Below are 27,196 nucleotides of genomic sequence, written 5' to 3'. Positions count from 1 at the left end.
CATCTGACAGCCTCGACCTTGACATGATTTGGGGGGTTATGACATATTAGGCTCCCATTTAGTGAAAAAAGAAAAAGACTTATTCTTCGATTTGAGAATGAATTTGCGTTTTTCACTTTTCGATAATGATATTAAGTCTTAATTGTTGAGTTCAACATCAAATCTTGACTAACAATTTTTTTTTCTCTTCACAAAATATTTGATTTGAACTAAAATTTGGATTTTCTTGCAAATGAATTCAAGTGACATATGTCCAAGAGTTCAACTAGAGCTCAACCAATTTTCAATCCCTAGTTACCCAATGTTTCTTTCAAGTATAGGAGAAGATTTTTTTTTTTTCTCAAAATTTCATATTAGTAAAAACGCTGGTACCAATATGGATAAAATGCTATATTCAAGGTTAGATTGATTTCTATAACAAGCTTGAATGAACAATTAGATACACCAAGAAGTCTAATCGAACATAAGTTGAATGATATTGGGCTGATCAAGATTTGAACCTTAATTAATGGTTACCTTTTCAGCACATTTTGACTAGATTTGAGCTTAAACAATGGGCTGACCCAAAAGTACCAAAATATAAACAAAGCCCAAGCATGTGAAAAGGGTAGATCCTAAGGGTAGTTAGATTTTAAGTTGTTTGTTTCTAATCTTTTTGTTTTTATCTAGCAGCGGTCTTCTAGGTTAGTTATCGCCCGCCTTTTTCTCTTACCCATCATTTTTTTTTTTCTTTCTCATTCACTTTATGTGTTTTTTCTTTTTTCAGTTTGTAGATCTATTTTGTGAATATATTTATTGTCTTCACAAGTCGTGATGGACAGATAATGGTGCCTCGTTGACTTCTTAATATGTTTCTAATTTGAAAGTATTTTAAATAAGAAATGATTTCATGAGTCGATTTGGATTTATGTTATCTTAAGTTTTATATGTTCTTTTATTTGTTTTTTCATTGTTTAATAACTCTTCACTTTTAGAAGTTTTTGTCTATTCTTATAATACGCTTTTTAGTACTGTTTATCATGTAGTCTTATTTTTGCGAGTGATTTTAGGTTGGTTTTGTCGCCATGCTCTTTAGTTTGACAGATGCTTGGATTTTTTGTAGATTTATGCTGAAGTTGAAGTTTTTGTTGTGTTGATGAAGTTTATTATTTTTTTCCCCAAATTATATAGTCTTATTCATTAAATAAATTAATGAATTTCTCTTTTAAAAAATTTAAGATATTGCAAAAAAAATTTGCATTTTTCCAATTAACATTTTTAACTTTAATCTCAAGTAGCCGCACCTAATAAATTCCTTTCAACTGGGGCTAAATTAAATTAAATCAGATGTTAGTTTAATGAATACGATACAGTAGTCCAACAATTAATTAACCATAGAGAAATAATTAATTTATCTTCATTTTCAACTAAATCCACTTTTATAATCATTCAGTGCTGGAAAAAGCCAAATTTTCCAGTTACCGGCTGCTTGAATTTGGGAAAACCGCACCCTTTTCTTTTTTCTGACATAATGTTGAGTTAATCTACACACAATTGCTTGAAAATTGATGTGTTTATGTGTAATACTTCCATGGCAAGAAATCGGCCCCCACATAATATATAAAACAACAATATCCATCATAATCTGCTCATTACAATCTTCAGTTTTGTAACAATGGCTGCTTTCATCTTTTTTGTAATTATGTTCACGTTAATGGCGAGTACCACCCCTCGAGCAGATGCTGCTGAAACTTCAGCTGCGGCTGTAGTTATAAGAGTTGACCAATCAGGGAAAGGAGACTATAAAAAGATACAAGACGCTATTGATGCCGTGCCATCAAACAACAAACAACCGTATTTCATATTGGTTAAGCCTGGAATCTACAATGAAAAGATCATTGTGCCTGGAGACAAGCCTTTCATTACGGTAAGCGGTTCCAAGACAAATAGCACGGTAATAACGAGGAATGATAGTGGAAATATAATTGAATCTGCTACTTTTACTGTGTTGGCCTCGGATTTTGTTGGTCGATATATAACGATTGAGGTATATAAAACATCACATTGATTCTATACTTTCTTACTCACCTATTCCCTTCATATATTAAATTTTTTTGGCTTGAGTTAATCGATTATTTTTATTATTTTTGTAAATAGAATACGTTCCAACGTCATGGAATTCAAGCAGTCGCATTAAGGGTATCTGGAGATAGGGTAGTTTTCTTAGGATGCAAAATTTTAGGTTACCAAGATACATTGCTAGATGAAAACGGTAGACACTATTATCGCAACTGTTACATTGAAGGAGCTGTTGACTTCATTTGTGGGAATGCCGCTTCCCTTTTTGAGGTAACTTATTCAAGAATGCATTACTTATGTTACTCAAAATTAAATAGAAGTGTTGAATAATGTGTTTAATATTTTTAACTTTTTTTATTTATTTGAAGTATTTTGAAGATTAAACTATACTTTTCTTGGGATTCCAATTTTCTTTTTGGATTTGTTTCAGAGGTGCCATTTGCATACATTGTCAGAAGAATTTTCAGCCATTACAGCACAACAAAGGGGGTTACCGACGGAGGAGACAGGATTTACATTTTTGGGTTGCAAGATAACTGGGGAGAGGACTGCTATATTAGGAAGGCCATGGGGTTCTTATTCCAGGGTCATTTTTGCCTTGACCTATATGTCTAATGTCATTCTGCCACGAGGATGGGACAATTGGGGAGACACAACCAAGCAAAGGTAAACGAAAAATTGACAAAATCAATCAAGATTAACACTATGTTTATTGATCTAAGAATTTTCAGATTATATCTGTTATGAGATATTATTCGTTTAGAGATGAAAACCGTCCTCACAATTTTATGCTTTAATGTTTTAAAAAAAAAGTAATCCTTTTTTTATTATTATAAATCTTCAATCCACTTCCTACATCGGTAAGTAATTAAACTATGAATTCAATAAACCACCTTTTCTTTATCGAGGCATCCACAAAATTGTGAAAATAGTTTTCACTTCCAAAATAAATAATATTTCATTAAAGGGTGCAGTTTTGAACGGATGCTCAACCATTTTGTTTTGATTTCTTTTATAATTGTAGCTCGGTGTTTTATAGAGAGTATAAATGTTACGGACCAGGAGCTAATACAAGTAAAAGAGTTGAATGGTCGCAAAAGCTGACGGCCGAAGAGGTGAAGGTTTTCTTGACTAAGAACATGATTGGCGGCAAGAGTTGGATCAGATCCACCCTCAAACATGTTAAGAAAGTTTCTACTGCCATTTCTAACAATTCCACGGGACATTCCTGATCATCAACAACATTAATATTCAGACAATTTGTTTATGTAAAATATTTGTAATTATTTCAACATACAAGAAAAACTCTTCCCTGTTAAAACTATGGAGCTTGAAGACGTCTCTAATACAACTTCATTTAGCACTTAAGCTAAAAGAAAAATCTGCCAATCCTTATCTCTCATTTTTCCCGCTAATTTACATAATACGTATATTAAATTCTACGGAATTAAACCAAATACATGTTATAAAGTCTCTTAAAATTAAGAAATTTTAAATATGTAAAAAGAATTATAAAGTTAAAAGAGTAACATTTAAGCCTCTAAACCAAATATATATATATATATATATTTAGAAGGTTTTCTACTTGTTTAATTTAAAATTTTAGTCCCTGTACTTTAATTTTGAGATATTAAGTCCTTGTATTTTTATTTAAAATTTTGATTTTTATTTTAATTTTTTATTAAAGTTGTAAAAATAACTTTTTAGCTCTCAACATGTAGATTTTTTTTCCTATTTTAAATAAAAACTTAGAAATTTTAAAACTTATAATTTTTTAAAATTAAATTGATAGTTTAATAGATTTCAAATGGTCTAACCAATTTGTTCCCAAAACAATCTAATTAATTAGTTAGACTATTTTGATATCGGTTCAATTGTCAGTTTAATTTTTTAAAATTATAATTTTTAAAATTTCTAAGTTTCTATTTAAATGTGATTTTTTTTGAATTTTGCATGTACTTTTAAAGGGTAATGACCAAATTAATAAAAAAATATAAATATTAAGGGTAAAAATTTATTTTACCTTTGACATCGTTAACTTTAATGACAAACTTAGATAGAGGGACCTAAATTTTAAATAAAAAAATACAGAACTCCATGTCTTAAAATTAAAATATAGAGACTAAATTTTAATTTTCAAAATAGTATAGGGACCTTTGGCATATTTAAACTAGACCTGTTTATGGGTCTAGCCACCCGGCTGGCCTGAAATGTGAGAGGGTTTGGGCAAAAATATAGGCCCGAAAAATGGACTCGGACAAAAAAAAAGGCCCATTTAAAAAACGGACCAGGCCTCAAGTAAGGCATTTTTGGCCCGGCCATTATTTTGCTACCATTTTACTATTATATTGCTACTATTTTATTGTTATTGTTTGGATATTGTATAAAACTTATTTTATTATTAATTTTGTTATTATTTTAAAGACATTTGTTAATTTTTATTATTTTAAAGGTATTTGCTTGCTAAGTTGCATCTATCTTAGTGTTATTTTATTATATATATTTTTAAAATTTATTTTCAATTTATTGAGAAATATTTATTTTGATGCTTTTAGTATTTTTGATGTATTATATATATATTTTAAAATCATATAAAAATTAATATGGTCAGGCCCGGGTTTTAACATTTTTATCCAGGTCGAGCTTGGGCAAAATTTTAAGCCATTTTTTGGGCCGGACTGGGCTTGAGCCTAGCAAACGGGCCTAAATTTTTTGTTGAACTCGGCTCGGCCGGCCCATGCACACCTCTAATTTAAACCAAAGATTTACTAAAAAAAAAACTCAATTTGTCTTTCCTTTAAAGAATTTCATCATGGACAAGTTAAATAATGTAATTCCATTTTTAGCCACTCTTTCAATTAATAATTCAACTTAATCTTTTTTTTTTTGGTATACTAAAACAAAAAATTACATATAATAATTCATAATGGAATTATCAATAGACCTATCTTCTCGCTCAACAAAGCTAGTTTAGCCAATGCATCAGCTACTTGATTGGTCTCTTTGGGAACATAAGTCAAGTATCGACACATTTCAAAAGCCAGAATTTGTTGAATCCTCCTTATCAGTGAACTTTTTGAACTACAAGACTTACTTTCACTAATGGAAATCACATTTTCAAGATTATCTGATCAAATAGTGACTTCATTGTATCTTTGTTTTTGAAGAATAAGTAGTCCATCCAGTAAACAACATAATTCATTTGTTAGCTCTCTAAAAAAATAAAATCATTTTAATACAATTTTTTCTTTAAACTTTTAACTTGTTAAAAATTCAAAAATTTTAATTTTTTTTCTGTATTTATTAAAGTAATTATCGAAACGAATTCATAGTTAATCTTTCGCATTCTATAGACTTATTAAAAATAGATACTGATTATAAATTTTAAAACTACTCTATACTCAAAACGAGAATAGGATCCTCAATTAATAATTAAGGTAAAAAAGAGACTTACCATCTCAAAATTCTTGGACTGAAACTACATTAGCAAAGCCAAATCTAGATGGGAGAAATGGCAAGAACAAAATTAATCTCGGAGTGGGATAAATTAGAATCGCTGACTTGACACCCATATTTTATCCTTATCCTCAAATGGATTTTCATCATAGAAACTAGTAACGTAAATTAATGCGCAGTCAGTGTCATCAATAGTTTTGGATTATCAAATGGAAGATAAGAATGCCAAATACTTCACAACCCCTGCATCAGCCCACAATTTTCATAAAACCCTCTGGTTTTCCCATAGCTTTGACGAAAATTCTGTTGGCTGCTAAATAGATAGTGGAGCTTCTCGCTATCATTTTTGTCAATACCTAAGTGAATTAGCTCCGTTTTCAATGGAAATAATATACTTTGGTCTCGAGGATAAGGACGAGAATAAGATCAAGCCTATATATAAAAAGGCTTTCTCAACATCTGCTGAGACATAGTCACAAATTACTACTTTATTCTGGTTTTTCAAGAAAGTAAAAGCAAATCGTTAAAATGGGTTCTTTAATGGCGGGATGGGATTCTCCTGTATCAGAATCGGATCCTACATCAGGTAATTTCAGTGAATTCTTTAGTGATTCCATGCTGTTTTTGCCTTCAATTTATTTGAATATGTTTTTCAGTAATACGCCAACGAAATCGATCGTTGACCAAGGAAGAGATCGAAGCTTATTGGAAATCAAAGAAGCAAACGGAGGAAGAACATCTTAAAGCTACTTTTAGTCCATCATATACCTGCACTCACTCTTACCTGGTATATAAATCTTTAAAACACTCCCATTTTTCACTCATTTGATAAATTTTCGGATATAGATACGAGGATATGATTCTTTTACATCTATATATGGCAGGAAACACCATTGGAGGAGCATGGAAGTAAGAATCTGAGATCAAACACCAGCCAGGAGGATGCAGAAACAAGCCTGGAGAATATCATAAATAAAAATGGCTGGTAAGTTGCTAAATCTTAGTTGACTAGTTTACTTAATAGAAAAAAAAAAGGCTTAAAGTTGACTTTTTCTTTTAATAACGTAAAATTAATGTAAATGATTGCAGGTGGACAAGGAGCAATTGGGCATTCTTGAATGAACCGCCCGTACTTGACCGGCCTACCAACAGTTACAAGCCACAGTTCCACGTTGCCAACCTTGCTGCTTCCAAGCTTAACCCAGATTCTGGGATCAGTGTTTAATCTTTACCTACTAAATAAATGCTGTATCTTTTTGGGCATATTTTAAGCCTAATCCGTATATGTTTATGTTATACAAAGCTGTAAGAGCATTGCTCTCAAGTCTGGTTACGTAATGAGTGTGTGGAATCTGTACAAAGTTGTACATTGGGGGATGAATCTGTATTTAGCATTTGTTACACTTCACATTTCTTAAAACTTTCTTTTTACAAACAAACAAACCATATTAATCAAAATCTAGCAAAGGGGAATGCATTTCCGTTTTTATGACATCTGCATTTGGAGTCGGTCCAGTAGTGGACAATTTTTGGTGTGGAATGCATGCTATGGAGTCTTAAAAGTCCATAGCGACTCAAACAGTGTTTATGGTTGGTTCGAAGACGGCTGCTGATGAAGAGCTTTAACTGCTGCTGCCACATGCCACCTGTGTGAAGTCGATTTGGAAAATTCTTATCCCAAAGAAGGATCACACCGTTTGTTTGATTGGATTTATCTGAATACAAGGAATGGCCTGAATCTAGTGGTTGATGATGTCGAATGGGAGATTTTGCTCGCCATGGGATATGGGATATTGAAATGTCCAGGTTAAATGTGATAATGTGGTTGCAGTTCATTGTTGGATCAGGATTGTGTTGATGGAAATTGTCCGCGGATAGTTGAGATATCGAGGAACTTTGCAAAAGCAATGAATGGTCTCTCTTAACCATGAGGCGAATAAAGTAGCAGATGAGTTGCCCAGCTTACATGTTCACAAGGACCTTGGTTTCATCATGTTTGATCGACTATGGAATGATTAATGAAAACAATTACGTTTTAATTATAAAATCTTTTATACTCAGCTTGTTTCATTCAAAATAATTTCAAGAAAATCTATCAAATAATAAAAATATTTTACATCAAATTATTCAAACACCAAAAAAAATTAATTTTTCTATAAAATTAATACATTTTTGAAAAATCATTTTCTAAAACAAATTTTCCGTGATAAAATTAATATTGTTGATTATTCTTGTAAAATGTTTGTGTGAATGTTTTTCAATGAAATTCTATTCTAATAAAAATTTATATTCACATTATGAGTTAGAGGAAGTCTTTTAAAAATTCACATCAACTATCAAATTTATTAATACAGCTAATTATTTGGAAAAAATTCACATTAACTATTAAATTTATTAATACAACTAATTATTTGGACTAACTAATGATAAAATTATAGTTTCAATTTCTCTATTATGCTCACATTTGATATTTAATCTTTATATTTTTTAAAATTTAATTTATATTTTAATTTAAATAATTATATGTGATAATCGTCCTATTATTTTACTATTATATCATTTGTATGTTGACTTATCTAAGAATAAAAAAGTTACTTGTAGTTGAAAGGTTAAAAGTGATTTTTATTTTGAACTATTTATAAACAACATGGTGGCAAATTGGTATGACACTTTTTTCTAAAGATTATACAACAATGGTCAAGTTTCAATTTTGGTCCCTATATTAAGCTCAAATTTAAGATTTAATCGTTATACATCAACTTCTTGACATAATTTAGTACCTCAACTTTTACAATGTCATTGATTAGACCAAATATTTTATTTTAATTAAAATGGTGATGTAATTTTTAAGAGTTGTTAAACACTATTAAAATGATCTATGAAATTCACATTTATTTCAATGTGTTTTTTATATAATTACCAAGTGAATATTTTGTTAAAAAATTAAAATATCACTTCAACAAAATTAAACAGAAAAATTTTATAATGCTAATAATTGGAGTTGAATTTTTAAATTCAAAAATGAAGAGACTAAAATTTTAAAATAAAAATATGAAATTCTGAATTCTAATTCATGAAAAATACAAAAAATTTAAATATATTTTAACTTTTAAAATTTATTTTATATTTTAATTAAAATCAATTAATCCAACACGAAATGCGGTAGTAGCTTGTTAACAAACCAAGTGCTCTTTGCTATGTTTATTTTGGTTCCTTGGATTCAATATGGTTTTGTATTTTAATGATTTTAAATTCGTATTTGTTTAAGTTTATTTTTAGCGTGAGTTTAGATGGGTTATGCGGTGGTGTATTTAACTTACTTTTTGTCTCACGTTAAAATATTATTACAATATCTAATCTCTCCATTACTACTATTATTTTTATACTAACATCAAATAAATATACTGTCCATCTAAACCTACAATTAATCATCTACTTTTACAATGGACTTTCTCCTTATAGGCTATTTCCAAAGTAAATGACTTGTTTGGGCTTTAGAGATAAAGACTTCAATAGATCACTTTTAGAGTGGCTGAAATTTGAGGGAAGTGATCTCAATTTATTACAAAATAATAATGGAATAAGATAAATTTAACCATTTATACTTTTTATCAATTAAGTTCTTATTATTTTTAGGTAAATTATATTATTAATCAATAAATTGTAAACACAATATAAATTTGAATAAATTGATTCTTTTATTTGTTAAGTAATTTTATATGAATACCAAAAGTAAAAGCGGAGATACTTTGGCGGAAAAGAAAAGAAATGCAAAGACAAGTATGCATGTTGGACCTAACCCACGTGCGAAAATCTTGACCCCCCTAACTCTAGCCACGTTAGCTAGTCATAGTGTTGATAAAATATTGTTAATGGTCGGATATTGATTGCAATAATGAAGCCCTTGATTTGGGATGTTCCTTCTCCCCGTAATTTCAGCCATCTCCTTTTTCCATTATTTTTGTTTATCCCAACCTTTTATTTATTTACTTTATAATATCAACATTTTTAAATTTGGATACTGACACTTAACATCAATTATAAATGCTTTTTATATTATGTTATCATAATTATGGATGATTATTAGGAAGGATAGTGCCTTAACCACGGGTGGTGGATTTATCATCTTATTAATTTCCAACCCTACCACTATAGGGAGGTATATATATATATGAGATTTGAAATTTAGGATAAAAAAGCAAGAAAGATCAAAGAAAAAATATGTTAACTTCATCTACTTTGAAAGTAACCACTTGAGAATTGGGTAAAATATCTATACAAACAACGACAATGAACGACGATGAATCCTTGCTCGATGATCGGACTAGAGCGGGAGAAGACTCTGCTACTAAAAAGGTCTGATTTAAATATGGAAGTCATGATTTCTTGGCAAGCATGGCGGTTGACTCGTCCTCAGAAGGTGGAGTTTCTTGGAAAGACAAACTTTTGGGTGGTTAGGTTTCGAACTCTTTAGGCAGCGACGCTAATATTGACTTAGAATTCGTTGAGGGTGATATTCATAGATCTAATCTCAATGGTATACCCGCCATTGATTTCTTATATCGCATCAATAAAATTCTCATCAAAAGGATGGAACTCACTGTAGTGGTCAAGTTGCTTGGGCGCAACATAGGTTATGGGGCTCTATTAAATCCCATCACTAGCCTTTGAAAGCCTGCGCAGCCCTTTCACCTTATGGATGTCGCAAACTGCTATTGCTTTGTCCAATTCTAGTGTAGGATAGATTTTGACGCGGTGCTGACGCAAGGCCTTTGGATAGTGTTTGGGCATTATCTCATAGTTCAATCGTGGACGGTGAATTTTGACTCATCAAGACCTTTTCCCTGCGGTGTGTTGGCTTGGATCCGCTTTCCAGGTTTATCGGGATTCCTGTATCAAAAAGAATATTAGAGGAGATCGGTAGCTTGGTCGGAAAAGTTGTTAAACTTGACATCAAAACTGATAACAGAAAAAGAGGGAAATTTGCCAGAATGGTTGTTTTTGTAGATTTAGAGAAACCCCTTATTTCACAAGATCTTATCAATACACGATTGCAACGTGTGGAATTTGAGGCCTTACCTGAGGTATGTTTCTCGTGTGGTAAATATGGGCACTCTAAAAACTCTTGTCCTTCTTATTTGGCAGGTGGAAACGGTCATGACGGAGAGGGAGACCCCACGAGTTCTTTGCTAAGTGAAACTGCTTCGGTGCGAACGGAGGATACGCCACCGATGATGGGTGATGCCTTCGGGCCCTGGATGGTAGTTGAGCGTAAGTCAAGGGGAAAACATGATGTATTTCGTGGGCAAAAATCAAAAGTTATAAATGGAATCTTAGGAAATTCCAGATTTGATGCATTATCTTCTATCGATTCTGAGCCCCTAATGCCGGATTTAGAGGCGTCCACTAAGGATATTAGAATGGCTAGGTTTTCACAAGGGGGCTTTATTAGAAAATTGAAAGGCAAATACATGGGGCTAGAGTCTGGACCGATGGCTGAAGAAAATAGAGGAGAAAGTCTGTTGGACCCTATTGAAGATGTTGGGCCTTGTCTAAAATCCAGACCCTTGAAAAAATTTGACGCGAAGCAGACGCTGGAAGTGGAAGCCCGTGTTTCTACACGTGCTACTGATCAGACGCCTAACAGAGCTGAACCTAGTTCGGCGTTGGGCCCTATGCTTAGTGGTCAAGTTTTTGTGACTGGCGGTCTTGGGCTTAATCCTACTCTAGGCCTTCCGCATAAATAAGCTAGGTCTCTGTTGGACTGCTTTAGATCACATCAGGCTTTGGGCCAGACTTCAATTATAAGCAGTTTGGGCTTGGAGGGTGCAGCAGGCTTTATGAATAAAGACCCAACAACATCTATTTCTCCTCCCAAAGATTTGGCCACCTCTTTTCACGTTAATCCCACCTTCAAAGAGGCTCAATTTATTCCCATTTCGAATGCACTTGATCTTAAAAAACATACAGCTGTTACTTTTCAAGAGAAATTAGATATTAAATCTAAACCAAAAGTGCGTGTTAACTCTCCTAATATTTCTAAAGGACATGCTGTTGAAAATGGGAAAGGAAATGGTCATAGTGGGAAATATTTATTTAAATCTATTCGTGGACGTTGAGGGAAATTTAAACCGGCCAGTAGTTTACGAGTCTCTCTTCCGGACGCTATGGGTTCTATGGCAGAGCTCATTAGTGTACAAGCTGGAATTTCTTCGAATAATTCTAAAGTTATAGTTGACAATGTTTGAGTTACTGATAGCTCTTACGAGGTTAGTTCTTTCTCTCATTCTTAATTTTATGAATTTTACTATATTTTCTTGAAATTGTAAGGGTTGTGTGAGTTCTAAATTTGTTAGAGTCTTATGGGAATATAATCGAGAGCATAGACCAGATTTGATTAGTCTCCTTGAAACTAGGGTCAGTGGTGAGAAAGCGGATTTAGTTATTGCCAAACTCGGTTTTAATAATTCTCATCATGTGGAAGCGGTCGTCTTTTCAAGAGGTATTTGGATTGGGTGGAAGTATTCGGTTAACATGGAAGTGCTCCAGGGTCACCCCCAATTTGTTTTAGCTAATGTTTCTAATAGCTCCCTTCGGTAGCCTTTCTTGGTCTCCTTCGTGTATGGCAGTCCTAATAGATAGAAGAGGAGGCACTTGTGGGAGGCTTTGTAGAGCTTCATTTCAGTGGATAGGTCCTCGTGGGTGGCGATTGGTAACTTTAATGCCATCCTTTCATCTAGTGAGAAAAAAAGAGGACATGTTTTAGGTAAAAGATGTCCTTTTTTTGGTAATTTAATGGATTTCGGCCAACTTCATGATTTAGGTTTTTAAGGGTCTCTATTCACTTGGCAAAAAGAGGGGATTGTTGAGCGCTTGGACAGAGCCATTTGCAATATCGCTTGGAACGCGATTTTTCCAAACTTAACAGTGACTCACTTACATCGACTTAAATCTGATCACAGACTTCTCAAACTGTCTCTTTTACCTGAGGTTCCTTCATTGAAAGGACGTCCGTTCAGTTTTTAACCGGTTGGACTGAGCATCCATCCTTTTCGAATTTTGTTAAGGAGAATTGGAGGATGTCTATGAACATGTCATCCCTGCATTCTAAGTTCACTGACCAGGTTAAGATTTGGAATAAAGAGGTTTATGGTCATATTTTCACTCGTAAGAAGCTTTTGACTCATAAACTAGAGCGTATTAAGATGGAACGAGATAGAACTAACTCGAAATTTCCTAAGCAAGTTGAGATAGATATGAAAGAAGAATTGAAGAATGTGCTTCATGAAGAAATCTTTTGGAGGCAAAAAGCACGATGTGATTGGTTGGTCTTAGGAGATCGTAACACAAAATTCTTTCACTCGCGAATGCTGAGGAGAAGTAAACAAAATAGAATTACTATTTTGAAAAATGGCTTGGGTGAGTGGATAATGGACGATGATCGTCTGAGGCTTGAAGCAGTCAATTTCTACTCTAATCTATATGGCGAGCATTTTTGGCCTATACGAAACTCTCCATCTGTTGCTTTCCCATGCCTCAAAGACGAAGATTTTAATTTTCTTAACAGACAAGTATCGGATGAGGAAATTAAATCAGCTCTTTTTGATATGGCACCTTTGAAGGCTTTAGGGAGTGATGGTTTCTATGCCCTATTCTATCAGAGTCAGTGGGATCATGTTGGCACTTCAGTCTGCACTTGGGTCAAAGAAGTCTTCAATGGTAAAAGCATTGATTTGACTTTTAATAATTCTCTTATTGTGCTAATTCCCAAAAACTTAAAACCCCGTGGAGTTCTCTCAGTTCCGGCCAATTAGCTTATGTTCTGTCCTTTACAAGCTGGTCATGAAGATTATTGCTAATAGATTAAAAGTGGTCTTCCCGAAGCTCCTTGCTCCTGAGCAAGTTGGTTTTGTCGCAGGATGTAATATCACTGACAACATCATCATTACTCAAGAGGTTATTCATTCGATGAGGGGTACGCAGAAGAACAAGAAGTGGATGGCCATCAAAATTGACCTGGAGAAGGCCTTTATTCGAGTACGATGGAACTTCATTGAGGCATCGCTTCATGCTGCAGGTATCTCTATTTTTTTATAGAATGTTATTATGTCTGTAATCTCTAGCTCTACTATGCAGGTCCTGTGGAATGGTGTCCCTACCCAGAAATTTCGTCCAGCTAGAGGCGTTCGTCAAGGATGTCATTTATCTCCTTACTTGTTCATTCTTTGCATGGAGTGGTTAGGTCTTAGTATTCGCAAGGCTATTGATGTTGGTAATTGGTCTCCTATTAGGCTGTCCCGTGGTAGCCCACCGTTATCCCACATTTTTTTTGTTGATGACTTGATACTCTTTGGCCGTGCGGATGATAACCAAGCTCGAGTCATCAAAAGTATTTTGGATGAATTCTGCGATTACTCGGGTCATCGGATTAATTCACGTAAGACTAATATTTTTTTCTCTAAAGGAGTGGACGATAACTTAGGGGAACAAATTATTCATTTATTTGGTTTTCAAAAAAGTTCTAATTTAGGGCATTACCTTGGAGTTCCACTTCTACACGACAAAGTCACCAATAGTACTCTGAATTTCGTGGTGGAAATGGTTCGTAATAAACTATCCAGTTGGGATGCAAGTCAGCTTTCTTTAGCTGGAAGGGTTACTTTGGCTCAATCTGTTCTTTTCTCGATTCCTAGTTACTTCATGTAGACAATGATGGTTCTTAGAGGTATCTGTGAGGTAATCGAGCGCATCGTTCAGAAATTTGTTTGGGGAACGCACAATGGCAGTTAAAGACGGTCTTGGTTAGTTGGGATTCGGTGTGCCAACCCAAGTCTCATGGAGGTATTGGTCTTAGACAGTTGAAAGATCATAATACCTCATTCATGATGAAGGTTGGTTTTAACATCATTTCTAACACTAATGCCCTCTGGATTCAGGTGCTTCGTTCTAAATACAGAGTCTTTATTGGTTTACCTGATGATTTATCAAGGAGTAGATGTTCCTTTTTATGGAGATCCATCTCTAAGGTATGGCCCCTCATTCGTGAAAACCTTATCTGGTCAATCGGAGACGGAAGCAGCATCAAGTGTTGGTAGGATCCTTGGGTTCCTAATTGTGGCCTCCCTTTTTAAATTTTTTCCTTATTCTGCTAACATTTCTTTAGATTGTTCCCTTAATAGTATGGTTGCAGATGATGGCTCTTGGAATCTAGATTTTTTCAACCCTTAGATTTCGGAGGAGATTATCAACAAAATAATAAGCGTTCCACCACCCCATCCTTCGTCAGGTTCTGACCAAATTATTTGGGGCACTACCTCGATTGGCTACTTCTCCATCAAAAGTGCTTACGAGAAGGTTCGTGAATACACTTTCAATGTAAAAGATCGGATATGAGAAATACCATGGAAGTTTCATGGCCCACACAGGATTCACTTTTTCATTTGGTTGGCCCTAAAGCATCGCCTCTTAACAAACTCAGACAGGGTAAGGCGTGGTTTTGGGAGCAGTAGTGCCTATAACCTTTGTGGTCATGACTGTGAAGATGCTGTGCACATATTCAGAGATTGTAATGCTGCCAGACGCATTTGGGACAAGCTTATTCCGCAACAAAACCTTTCAAGTTTCTATTCTGGATATTTTTTCGATTGGATGAGGAGTAATCTTCAGAGCCATCCCACTCCTCTAGATGGAATTGATTAGCCTTGTCTCTTTGGAATCATCGTGTGGCGTATTTGGAAGAACCGAAACCTATTCATCTTCCAAGGTATTACTTGGAGTGTTGATGAAATTATTAAAATCTCTTATAGCTGGGCGAAGCAATATTCATCCACTTCACAGTTCTCATCTCATAAAGCTCGAGGTCATCTCCATAATTGGCCCTTACCTAACAGTTGGGTGAGTTTGAACACAGATGATTCGGTTAGATTTGTTGAAGGGTTCGTCGCTGATGGTGGTTGTGTGAGAGATCATAATGGTAAGTGGATCATCGAGTTCGCTAAATATTTGGGTAATTGCACTGTTTTAGATGTAGAGCTCTGGGGAATTCTAGATGGGCTGAATCTTATTCTGGATAGATTTTTCGAGAAAATCCTAATTCAAACTGATAGCACTGAAGCTATTAATGCAATTTTGGATAATACTTCGGAGAGTCCCAACTCTGCCTTGGTTCGGAAAATTAACATTATCTTGAGGAAGATGAAGTAGTGGAGAATTCAGCATATTCCTAGAGAAGGTAACTTAATTGTTGATTGTCTGGCTAAGTCTGTTCGTACTAGAAGAATAGGATTAAGATTGTTTGAAGATTCTCCTTTGAGGGTCTAAGCTTTTATCTTGTATCTCCTTTTTTATCACAAAAAAAAATTAGAATAAAAATACTGAAATGATATTAAATTATTAGAAATGGATATAAATGATATGATATCTCAGTTTCATACAAACTTTTCTCGTATATTGAAAATTTTATATGTTTTTATAAATTTGTAAACTTTGTTAAAATTTAAAACAATAAGTTTATTTGTTAATAATTGATTTGAAGAATGATAACTTAACGTTGTCGTTAAGGATTGGACCTTTTGTTCTTAAGACGAAATTGCTCATCACTTGATGTACACGGTTTCACTGTAATTGTTTCTCAATATTTTAACAACACCACCTTAAAAGGTTGCATATTTCTTAAAAATATATAAACTCATGAAATTTTACTCAAATTTCTCTCCATGATAATAGAAATCTAAGCTAAAGTATAGTAGAATGTATGATTTAAAAATTTGCATTGGTATTGTTGCCAATGTAAGAGTACATGAGTTCAAGCATGCTAAAGCACATTTATCCTGTTGGGATGAGTTATGAGTAATCCTAAGCACTGTATCAATTAGAAACTTTAAGATACTTTCACAATTAAATTAGATTTTTTTTTTTAAAAATCAAGGAACAAATAAACCTCATTAATACATAATCTACTTAATTCATGAATGTAATTAATAATATACATATATTCCATAGTTAAGGAATGTTAATTAATCATCGTTAAATAAAATGAAAATCCTAAACCCTATACTTGAGACCTTAAAACTAATATCCTAAATTCGAAAGTTTTTAATATTTGTTTATAATAGTTATGTTTAATGTTTAATTATATTTTGGAATAACATTTGGTACACTACCAATGAAGTTTTAAAATTTCACAATCAGGGCGAGAGGTTGACAAATGTCTTATAATATATAGTAAAATATTAAAAATAAATATTTAAAAATATATATACATGACAGTTTTTAATGTTACTTGTGAAATAAAAAAAACACCTGCCAAAGTGCACCAAATACTAACTCGTATGTTTAAATAAAATTATTAGTATTTATTTAGGAGTCTTCTATATTTTTATTTAATTTAATGATGATAAATCATATTATTATTTTTCAATGATACATAAAATTTATACACTAACTATGTATCAAATATTATTCTTATTTATATACATATTTTATACCAGTTTTTGTTTGTAGTTATAGAAGGTGAATTAAGATTACCAATTTTGTGAGGTTTATTTTTCTAACATGTTATTTTATTTTAATTATTATTACATTCTTGTAAATGTAGTTGTGTTTGGGATATTTAATTATTATTTATGTGATTAACTAAGTTTGTGTCGCTCATCAACTACTTCTTAACTCAATTGTAAAATTATAAAAATCTATTAATTTTACAAAGCAATAAATATCATTTTGACCGCATTTTTGTATTTTTATAAACCAACCCTCTCTATAATAATCTATTTATCTATCAAAATTTTGGATATTACATAGAGATGATTGTTAACACCTCATTCGATACACCTATACATCATTTGAAATTTTAATTATTTTTAATTTTAAAATTTTAAAATTAAAAATATAATATATTAATAATATTAATTAGAGATACTTAAACTACATTTATAATAAAATTTATTAAATATTATGTTTATTTAATAAAATATGATTAATATATTTATATATAAAATTTAATTCTATTAAAAAAATCTTAACTAAAGTTTGTTATTTCTATTTCACGTAGGAATATAATTAATTTTACTAAAATTTAAAGTGAAAATTGAGCTAATTTTATGAAGAGTGTACTTCATATTTTATGATTTTTGTCAATATAGATAAAAAATTATTATAGAAGTTAAAAGTAAAATATAAATAAGACCAGTTCTACAACAAACTTAGCTGCTCTAATGAAAAGTCGTTATAGATGTCGATTGCTATAGAAAGTGCTACCTACATAAAATCTAGAAAAATACATATAATGATATTTGAATCCAAAGTTTCATGATTTTATTTTCTAAACTTTATCAATTCAATCAAAGTCTCGTTTATTTTTTATAAATACATTCGTTATATAATTTTTTCACTAATATTGTGGGTGTGTCATAATCTAATTATAAATTAAGCTTTTAACCAAGTTGGCATAATAAGTCAATTAAACACTTACTCGATCAGATAATGACTAAAATAACATTGCTTTATAAAATAAATAATATTATTTTGTCATGACAAAGCATTTTGATAGTGATCGTGAAATTGAACTCAGTGATGTGGTTCCAATATTGCGGTTATTGTCGATTAATCTTTGATCTCTTCTATTGGACTCTTTTTACATACGGTCGTATTTGTGCAATAATTTGTAGCGTTTTATTCATTATGTCATGTTTATGTATTATTGTTATTTATGATTAATGAAAGTATTTCTTAAAAATATAATAAAAAATATTAATTGGTAATCAAATTGTTTAGTAATAGTTAAATTAAGTGTTGATAAATTTAGTATATTTGAATATTAATTATATATTAAAATATATTTAAATAAAAATTCTATAAATTTCTTTTACAATAAAAAACATTAAATTTCCGTAACATCGATGAGTTTCATTATGGTTTTAGATTTTATATTATTTTATATGTTTATTTGATTTTTATTAGATAATAACATCTTTTAATATTATAATTCACAATTTGATACATTCTTAAAAATTATTTTTAATACTTGATATTATATTTCCAGCTTTGTATATTTTATAAGTAAAAAGTTATGATTCATAGTTATCAATTTTATTATATACTTTTTGTGTTACATGTATTTTATTATTTAAATTCTTATTTTTAAATATTATTAAATATTATAATTGATTAGTAGGTAATTGTGTATAATAAAATTTAAAACTTATATATGCTAAAGATAGGGAGGATAAAACTAAAATAGTTTTATTTTACATATCTTTGTACCATTAATATTTTAATAATTTAATAATTATATTTTATATTTCATATCTAAATTTATAATTTCTAACTATTTGTTTATATAAAATGTCTTCTATTGATCAATAAATATTAATATATATAATATTATTGATATGATAGAGATATTAGATCGGTTCAAAAATTTACATACATGACAAATATTATTATATTGATAAATTCAACGGTTGGATCATTAAAATATTAATCCTACAAAAATATGTTAAGGGGGGATCGACTCTTTTGAAAGTAGTCTTCGAAGTGTTGTACTTGGGGACGTCGATTCGATCACTCAACAATGAAAGATATTGTCCTGCTTGGGGTTTTTGTCTCCCACTCGAGGGTGGAGACCCACTTAGGAGTTCTGCCTCCCACTCGAGGGAGCGTTGGCTCAAGTGGTACAAGGTTTGCTTTAAAGTATTATATATGGCCTTGGTTGGTAGTTTGATTTATACCATACCCAGGTATCTCCGTAATTATTTATATACTCAACCTCTAAGTGAGAGACAAAATTCCTGAGTGGAATAATACTTTTTATTGTTGAGAGAGAAAAATTTGAAGTATTGTTGTTGAATAAGCAATTTTTTTTTTTAAATCTGATTTTGTTATATGTGGCATTTCATCCAACAAAAAAAGAGACATGATAAAATGCGACATGATGGGAGTTATTTCCTTTTGTACAAATTCATGCACTACATGTAAAAGAAAGGGCATCAAAATTCCTTGGTTTTGAGAAAGATCGTGAGCATGTGCATGATTTTCCACGACATTCTTTAATGTTGCTTTGACAACCTTTAGGGCAAAATCAGTCAACACCTTAATAATTTTAAAGGTGGAGTTATAGCCTCTGATTTAACCTATCAAAATCTAACAAATTTACTCATTAGAAACCAAAAACAAAAAGAGAAAAATTTCCCAATATAAGTCCAAGTTATTGGACCGACATCTTACAGAGCAAGTCAAGTTCATTTTAATGTTAACTTACCAACTGAAACTTGCCCACAGTGGATTAATCATTAGTATTTAACCCACAAACCCCCAATCACAGTTAAGATTTCACACCATTTGGAGCCAAAAGGCCCATTTTTTTTTATAGTAAAAATCAGTGAAGAAACAAAATAGTAAATAAAAAAAAAAAGGCTGAATAGGCCAATAGGGGCGCTGAGGAGTGAAGGGCAGTGGCAGAGCCCACCTGACGCAGTGCTGAGTACGCATGTTCGGGGCTTTGCCTATATAATACTACATTCACTGCAAAATCCTATAGAGTCTGAGCCTGAGCCTTAGCCTTAGCCTTAGCCTGAGCCTGAGACTACTACTTCAAAGGAGACCCTTTTGAGGGAGTCACCAAAGGCCACCCAGCGGCTAAAAACTATGGGAGCAGAAACCTTGGTTAATAACGGGGAGGCCAAGGCTCCCCTTATCCTGGGACTACAGCCAGCTGCCCTCATTGATCATGTGGCTCGTGTCGATTGGTCCTTGCTCCATCAAATTCCTGGTGAACGTGGTGGCTCCATTCCGGTATGTTCCACTTTTTTTTTTAACTACCCGTTTCATTAAATTCTTTTCTTAATTTTGTGTTCCTCTTTCTTTCTATTATTACTTGCTGTTTTCTGGGTTCACGCTCCTTTGTTTTAATTTGTCTTCGTTGGTGTAATTTCGGGGTTATTGACTTATTTCTCATCAAGATTACCCAACTTTTATTCATTCCCTTCCCCCCTCGTTCTGCTATGTTCTGGACAACGAAAATTGAAAAGGCTTACCAAATATATCTTTTTTCTTTCTTAATTGGTTGATGCATGCGGGAGCTTTGTCAGTAACTATAACTTTTATGGTAATTTTAGGCTTGCGGACAAGACTTTTTTCTGGTTAGATTCTTACGTTTCTTCTACTTGTTCTCATGTTTCATAGTCGCCAATCCCAATGACATTTGCTCTTGTCTTCCAAGTTTTGTCCCAACTAAATCAACAGCTTTCGAGTTTCAACCATTGAACTGCAAAGTTTTAGATTGTTTTCTTGTTTGATGAGCATGACAATTTTAGACAATGGATTTGATAATGTAGGTGGAATTCAAGGAGCTTGAGCATATATTAAGCGAGTTGAAAAAGCATATCCTTACTTCAGTTGATGATCCATCTCCTATGAAGACTATGGCTGGGGGAAGTGTTGCAAATACTATTCGTGGACTTAGCTCTGGCTTTGGTGTTAACAGTGGAATGATCGGGGCCTATGGGGATGATGAGCAAGGTCAATTGTTTGTAAGTAACATGAACTTTACTGGAGTTAATATTTCGAGACTGCGAAAGAAGACGGGACCAACGGCTCAGGTGAACTTCATGATACAATTCCTATCAAAATTTAACTATGCTTTGAACATACTGAAACTTTCTTAGTGAATATGACATGATGCAGTGTGTTTGCCTAGTTGATGCATACGGCAATAGAACAATGCGCCCTTGCCTGTCGACCGCTGTAAAAGTTCAGGTGAGTGTTTTTGTTTTTCAGTGTAATAATCTGCTTTCTGATTTATGTCTGTGCCATACCAAGTACAAACTTACAATCAATTTTCTTCCTCGTTGTTTTGCAGGGGGATGAATTGACGAAGGATGACTTTAGTGGTTCTAAGGTGACCAAGGAGTTTTTTTTATCCGATTATCATATTCTTTTGGTCATTGTTTTCAAATGGCCAACGTAGATTGTTCACTTTTTTACCACATTTCATCATTTAGTCCTTGGCAGCTGGTTATCGCACAGAATTAGACTTAATGATGTATCTTTCATTGCAGTGGTTAGTAATGAGATATGGAATATTCAATTTGGAAGTTACTCAAGCAGCTATAAGATTTGCCAAACTAGAGGGTTTGTCTGTCTCCATCGATTTGGCCAGTTTTGAGGTAAGTGGATTATCGATTTGTTTTTGCCCAAGGTTGGATGCAATGTTATGTACAGAGTGAATTATAATGTAACTAAAAACAGTTCCATTCACAAAAAATAAAACATTTTAAAAGCATCATAATAGTAAATGCTTCGACCTTATGGTTGATATCACTTCTCTATCATGGAACTCTTCAACATTTTATCTTATGAAGTCTGTGACTTTGCTCAGATGGTTCGGAATTTTAGAGAACCTCTTCTAAAGTTACTGAAGTCGGGAGATATCGACCTCTGCTTTGCCAACGAGGATGAAGCAACAGAACTACTAAGGTGGCTGTGATTATTTTTCAATTGCTGCTGTAACTGCAGTTGGTAGTAACTGATATATATTTTTCAATTTTACTTCTTTAGGGGTGAAGCAAATGCTAGTCCTGAAGCTGCACTGGAATACCTGTCCAAATATTGCCAATGGGCTGTGGTTACATTAGGGGCCAACGGATGCATCGCAAAACACGCACAAGAGGTTGGCCACTCACAACCTTGTAAACTAACCAATGTTTTTTCGTACTTTGCAGTCTTTTGTTGTTAAGAGATTATCAGTGCCTCCCATTTAGGGAATGCCTTTGTACTTGGTTACTAATCCTCAACTTGGAAAGTATGGCCAAATTGTGCACTTTGCCTTTATAGATGATATATGCATAGCTAAAGACCGGCAAAACTAAAGATTCTTAATATGACAGGTTGTCCGAGTTCCGGCTATAGGGGAGACAAAAGCGGTTGATGCCACAGGAGCTGGGGACCTCTTCGCTGGTGGTTTCTTATATGGATTGGTCAAGGGATTATCACTTGAGGAATGTTGCAAAGTGGGCTCATGTAGTGGTGGTGCAGTGATTCGTTCACTTGGGGGTGAGGTAACACCTGAGAATTGGCAATGGATGTATAAGCAGATGCAGATAAAGGGCCTACCACTTCCTGATATTCGGAATTGATGTCTCCACGATCAAACAAGCATTGATTTTCACTTCTATTGCTGCTATTTAATAATTTTTTTTCCTGAAGAAAATGGCAAACCTAATCAGTGTTGAATCATCACTGAATTATTCTGTAGAAACTCCTTTGCAATGGCTTCAATACATATATATATTAAGCGTTTATTATCAGATGCAAAGGCCTTATGTTACATCATCTTTTCCTTCGATGTACTAAATGCCATCATAAATTTGTCATTTTATGCACGAATCATTAAAACACTTACCCAAACTTGATCTAAAATTTCTTGAACATGCAATTCCCTAGCAGAGATTATGAGGCAAATTTAAAAGTTTCAGTATCTCTGAGCATAAATGTAAAAGTTTCAGGCCTAGCATTTGAATGTTTGCACCAAGGGTAAAAAGACAATTTGCGTAAGAGAATAAAAGAAGGAAATATCCAACACAATAATGTTTTCAACTGCCGAACATGGATGGAACCCCGGTTCTTGCATCCTCAAATATCCATTGGGGCCGCACCTTCATCTGTAGAACCACCGTGATCAGCAGCAGTGCCCTGCTCAGCGGCAGCCTCCTGACCTGTAGCAGCATCAGGTTCGGTAGCGGGGTCTTCTTGCTCCGCTGCAGTCTCGAAGGTATCAATGATTTGCTGTACAGTTCCCTGATCTAATACGTGGAACGGTTCTCCAGCCCCTACCACAGCAATTGTACATATTGAGCTTTTCAGAGTTTCTCCTTGCAGGGTCTCCCTTATTGCCATAATAGCATCTTTCACCAGATCATCCCTCGAGGAGTCTGTAAAGTTCTCAAACCTCCGTTCCAAGTATGTCTTTGCAGCTTGTGACCGTGATCCAATGGCAAAAGCCTGGTATTCGAAGTAATTCCCACTTGGACAGTTATAGTAAAGATGAGCCCCAGATTCATCCAAGCCAGCCACCAACAGGCCAACACCGTAAGGTCGTTTCCAAGAGCGTTGGGTGCAAACCTGCCACCAAAACATGAGCATTTTCCTTTTTACAATTGCACAAACAAATAAGATTATTATGCTTCTTTTGAAGAACTGTTTAACACTTTAACTTTCAAGAAATCCAGTGGGATTGGTGCTCCATTAGATATTGCTAGCTTTAACATCAACCATGTTTCGTTTAATCAGGGTTAAAAATAAAAGACACACACCAAAAAAAAACTGAAAACTCACTAGTTATACAGAGAGAAGATTTATCAACAATCATGTTTAATACCAAAATGATATGCAGATAACCTCGAGACTTGACAATGACATTTAATTCAGTAATACTAACAACATCAGCAATTACCTCAACAAATATACAGAGTCCATATTGAGTAATCCTTTGAAAGTTGGAAAAATGCTACTCGATCATATAACACCAGCGCAATTAAACCTGAGCACCATATGCTAATGTAAACTAGGTATCAAAATGGTCATTGTAAGGTACTCATAACCATCAACAATCTTTTCAAATTATCCTTTTTATGACATAATCCATTGCCTGTGTTATACTGTGAAGTTTGATCACAAACAAAGAGCAACTTCACAGCAAGTATGATATTGAGGACCTAGACACTTCATACCGGGTACACTCAACCTCTTAGCTTCAACTTCAAAGTGAAGTTAACTCACTAACACACACATACATTGTAGCCGTTTTCTATTCGTATCATCTTAGTCGTCATCAAGTAAAATTTTCTTCTAATAGAAAACAGGTTGGGACATTTTTTTACATTGTTAATCATCCACTGGTTCACCAACAATGTAATTACTGATATTTGCGTATAGTTTCCACATTACTTGATCAATCAATGTTTCCTACATAATAGCCTTAAAAGTGAGCTAATTCTCATTGAGAACAGATTTGAAGTTTTATTTATTTTGAAAGCATTGCTCGAAACCTTCATGCTTGTCAAGACTTCAGCAAAGAACCATTTAGGATTTAAATCCTTAAGTCATTTCCAATTTCTAAAAAGAACCCCAAAATCAGCATCATCCGTCGGCTTAAGTGCACTGAAATTAAAGCTTAATATTTTCTTCTAGAAAATATACAATGATTGAAGATTTTAGGAAATGAAAAAGACCTGTGCTTTATCGGCGAGCTGGACGACGAGTCTCCCGACAGGAAGCGGCGATTCGTAAGTGAAGCTGTAGTTGATACACTCGTTTCGCATATACCGAGAGAGCACGCGACCGTCGGCGGTGAGACCGGCGATGGCGACCCCAATGTGGTCGTCGACTTTGAAGATCTTCTTCTGGTGAGAAGACAATTCGGAATTAGCCTTGTTGACGCAACCCAACACCACATGGGTCTTGGATCGGAGACCGATCGCCGCCGAACCCTGCTTCACAGCCTCCATCGCGTACTCCACTTGGAACAACCGCCCAGCTGGGCTCCATGTAGTGACGTCGGTATCGTACTGGTTCCTGAACATTTTCCGTACGATACCAATTCAAATTGCTAGCTTTCTTCCACTGAAAATCTTTGCTTTTCCTCTCTCACTACGTTTCACTGAGGCTGTTTTAAGAGGGATTTTCTTCTTTACTTCTTCTTCAAGGCTTGAGAGAGAGAGAAAGAGAGAGAAACGTGAACACCAAAAACAAAATCGAAATGGCCAGCCCACTTCAATGGTTCGGTTCAGCCCCGTTACAATCCGAGTTGGGTCGGTCAACAAGTAAACGGCGGAACCGGCCGATTGGCTATCCAGAAATGGGCCATTTGTCTTTGCTTCATAGGCCAATTGGATTTATATGTATTTATAGTCAAAGCTCAATTCTCCCTAACACAGCTATTTATGTATTTTCTCGTGTTTAAAACCATCCATTTCATATTCTTGATTTTTTTTTGGTTAAATCCTATTAGTTAATTAATTTTAGTAATTTTAGTTTATATATTTTTAAATTTTAAATTTCAAAAATAATAATTAAATTTGTTTAATTAAATTTAATTATTTAAATTATATTATAAGTAATATATATAAATAGAAAATTTTAGCTCACTATAATAATTGAAATTTTAAAATTTATAAGAATTAAATCTTAAAATTAAGTCCAATTCAGACATTGAAATGACAGGAGAGTATAAAAACTTGTAACAATCTACTTTCATATTCAACACGAGCGAGAAAGATCAGCCATGGCAGCTTACGTAATAGTTAATGGCACCGGCTTTATTTGGATAATATAATAACACTGGCATCAGTCTAGTGTTATTTCTAGACTTACATAACATGAAGGGTTGGATTTGGTGCAATATACATACATAGATGCTATAATCAGCATCTAACGTAGCAATAACATGCAAACCCTAAGACTTCGCGGAGACAGGCGCCACTTAAGGCACCTTCTGCATTCCTGCATTGTCGGTTACAAAGTAAATTGCCCGGACAAAAATTGGTTGCCCAAGCTCTACTTCGCCTCTCGCAAAGTTGTGCTTCCACCATTTGCGTCCCTGTTGTTGTTCCACAAAAACGTTAAAGTTTAACCAAACATATCTTAGCATTAGATCAAATTATATTCAATAAGTATAGATTTTTAAGTATCAGAAGATTATAAAATGAGATGGTGCTTAATTACCGGAGTAAACCAGGAGGAGGAAAGATAGGAAAAGGAAGGTATAGTTTGGAAGAGGACCCAATAACTTAGCCATTTCAGTCGATTTTTGTGATATATATATGAAAGTGGGAGTGTAGAGGAATGGAGAGTGGTATTTATTTGTAGAGTAACTAATGAAATGAATGTGAGGAAGAGGAAGAGGTGGATGATGATGATGATGAATTTCTCCACCGATCAGGTTATTCACCTTTAGAACAAAACAACAAAGAAAGAAAGCTGTGAAGCAAGTAACATCATTTATACATGTCTTAAGTAAACTTGGGACCGTTGTCAGACATGGGGTCTCTTTCAGAACCGCTTGAAATGATGAAAGGGGTAGGCTTGTCGAGCATTAAAGACAAAAGAGACCCACCCAAATGGAAATGAAGGCATTCGAGTAAGCCCAGAGTTCAATTTTTCTTTTCAACGAGTTTCATTTCCTATCTATTGGATACCCCTGAGGCCCTTAACGTAGCCTAGTCTTCTTTGATTTTCTCGCCCCAATCCGATCAAATGGAATGACCGAAAGATAGAGAAGAAGATGATGAAAGCGTTAGTAAAAACGATGGAGAGGGAGAGGCTAGTGATGAAGATGATGCTCTGAAAATTGATAAGAGCAAACAAATGGACTTCGGAAAGCTTGAGAAGCGTCTATTGATGTGGTTCCTTTTAGAAAATCAGTTCATGTAATTACTAAATTGAATTATTTGTGTTCGTGGACAATTTGATTGTGATGAATAATCTAATTGTGGCGTAATTTTAGTTCTGCAAATTGACTGTATTTACGTAGATAAGAAAAATATAACATTTTACATTATTGTTGCTTATTGATTTATTTAATATTTGAAATTCATGAATCCACGTCCTCCTGTATTAGAAGTGATTATCTCCAAACTATGCATTTTAATTGCATTCAAATATTCTTTAATTTATGAGGTGTCAG

The 27,196-nt window shown here is 33.7% G+C and overlaps 5 protein-coding genes across 5 annotated transcripts; 4 read left to right on the top strand and 1 right to left on the bottom strand.

The window, feature by feature from the left end:
• The first annotated feature begins 1,589 nt into the window (after window positions 1-1,589).
• Window positions 1,590-3,439, top strand: LOC108452700 (putative pectinesterase 11). Its single transcript, XM_017750500.2, has 4 exons — window positions 1,590-2,026; window positions 2,137-2,328; window positions 2,489-2,724; window positions 3,083-3,439. The coding sequence occupies exons 1-4, from the start codon at window positions 1,655-1,657 to the stop codon at window positions 3,288-3,290; spliced, it is 1,008 nt and encodes a 335-aa protein (XP_017605989.2). The 5' UTR covers window positions 1,590-1,654; the 3' UTR covers window positions 3,291-3,439.
• A 2,290-nt stretch (window positions 3,440-5,729) lies between these two features.
• LOC108450593 (uncharacterized) lies at window positions 5,730-7,561 on the top strand. Its single transcript, XM_017748281.2, has 4 exons — window positions 5,730-6,100; window positions 6,171-6,301; window positions 6,399-6,499; window positions 6,604-7,561. The coding sequence occupies exons 1-4, from the start codon at window positions 6,043-6,045 to the stop codon at window positions 6,737-6,739; spliced, it is 426 nt and encodes a 141-aa protein (XP_017603770.1). The 5' UTR covers window positions 5,730-6,042; the 3' UTR covers window positions 6,740-7,561.
• A 4,120-nt stretch (window positions 7,562-11,681) lies between these two features.
• On the top strand, window positions 11,682-13,328 carry LOC108451178 (uncharacterized). Its single transcript, XM_017748906.1, has 3 exons — window positions 11,682-11,756; window positions 11,845-12,016; window positions 12,505-13,328. The coding sequence occupies exons 1-3, from the start codon at window positions 11,682-11,684 to the stop codon at window positions 13,326-13,328; spliced, it is 1,071 nt and encodes a 356-aa protein (XP_017604395.1).
• A 6,597-nt stretch (window positions 13,329-19,925) lies between these two features.
• LOC108453369 (uncharacterized) lies at window positions 19,926-22,820 on the top strand. Its single transcript, XM_017751434.2, has 8 exons — window positions 19,926-20,307; window positions 20,850-21,113; window positions 21,199-21,270; window positions 21,374-21,412; window positions 21,573-21,680; window positions 21,893-21,990; window positions 22,072-22,183; window positions 22,401-22,820. Exons 1-8 carry the CDS (start codon window positions 20,161-20,163, stop codon window positions 22,647-22,649), a joined length of 1,089 nt encoding a protein of 362 aa, XP_017606923.1. The 5' UTR covers window positions 19,926-20,160; the 3' UTR covers window positions 22,650-22,820.
• A 154-nt stretch (window positions 22,821-22,974) lies between these two features.
• Window positions 22,975-25,431, bottom strand: LOC108453370 (proteasome subunit alpha type-1-B-like). The gene is made up of 2 exons (XM_017751435.2): window positions 24,744-25,431; window positions 22,975-23,634 (listed from the first exon to the last, which is right to left on the bottom strand). The coding sequence occupies exons 1-2, from the start codon at window positions 25,092-25,094 to the stop codon at window positions 23,146-23,148; spliced, it is 840 nt and encodes a 279-aa protein (XP_017606924.1). The 5' UTR covers window positions 25,095-25,431; the 3' UTR covers window positions 22,975-23,145.
• Window positions 25,432-27,196: the final 1,765 nt, after the last annotated feature.

This window comes from Gossypium arboreum, chromosome 5 (genome assembly GCF_025698485.1).
Source record: "Gossypium arboreum isolate Shixiya-1 chromosome 5, ASM2569848v2, whole genome shotgun sequence".
Lineage (NCBI taxonomy): Eukaryota > Viridiplantae > Streptophyta > Magnoliopsida > Malvales > Malvaceae > Gossypium > Gossypium arboreum.
The sequence above is the reverse complement of the archived record's forward strand: the minus strand, read 5'-3'. Positions and strand labels throughout refer to the sequence as shown.

Bases quoted from the DNA above. Each gene is read 5' to 3' on its own strand.
- LOC108452700 (XM_017750500.2), top strand. From the start codon at position 1,655: ATGGCTGCTTTCATCTTTTTTGTAATTATGTTCACGTTAATGGCGAGT. The intron at 2,027-2,136 runs GTATATAAAACA...TTTTGTAAATAG, and splicing joins GTCGATATATAACGATTGAG to AATACGTTCCAACGTCATGG. The intron at 2,329-2,488 runs GTAACTTATTCA...GATTTGTTTCAG, and splicing joins ATGCCGCTTCCCTTTTTGAG to AGGTGCCATTTGCATACATT.
- LOC108450593 (XM_017748281.2), top strand. From the start codon at position 6,043: ATGGGTTCTTTAATGGCGGGATGGGATTCTCCTGTATCAGAATCGGAT. The intron at 6,101-6,170 runs GTAATTTCAGTG...TATGTTTTTCAG, and splicing joins AGAATCGGATCCTACATCAG to TAATACGCCAACGAAATCGA. The intron at 6,302-6,398 runs GTATATAAATCT...TATATATGGCAG, and splicing joins CCTGCACTCACTCTTACCTG to GAAACACCATTGGAGGAGCA.
- LOC108451178 (XM_017748906.1), top strand. From the start codon at position 11,682: ATGGGTTCTATGGCAGAGCTCATTAGTGTACAAGCTGGAATTTCTTCG. The intron at 11,757-11,844 runs GTTTGAGTTACT...TGAAATTGTAAG, and splicing joins CTAAAGTTATAGTTGACAAT to GGTTGTGTGAGTTCTAAATT. The intron at 12,017-12,504 runs GTATTTGGATTG...CTTTTACCTGAG, and splicing joins AGCGGTCGTCTTTTCAAGAG to GTTCCTTCATTGAAAGGACG.
- LOC108453369 (XM_017751434.2), top strand. From the start codon at position 20,161: ATGGGAGCAGAAACCTTGGTTAATAACGGGGAGGCCAAGGCTCCCCTT. The intron at 21,991-22,071 runs GTGGCTGTGATT...TTACTTCTTTAG, and splicing joins GAAGCAACAGAACTACTAAG to GGGTGAAGCAAATGCTAGTC. The intron at 22,184-22,400 runs GTTGGCCACTCA...TTAATATGACAG, and splicing joins TCGCAAAACACGCACAAGAG to GTTGTCCGAGTTCCGGCTAT.
- LOC108453370 (XM_017751435.2), bottom strand. From the start codon at position 25,094: ATGTTCAGGAACCAGTACGATACCGACGTCACTACATGGAGCCCAGCT. The intron at 23,635-24,743 runs GTCTTTTTCATT...TTTTGGTGGCAG, and splicing joins AGCTCGCCGATAAAGCACAG to GTTTGCACCCAACGCTCTTG.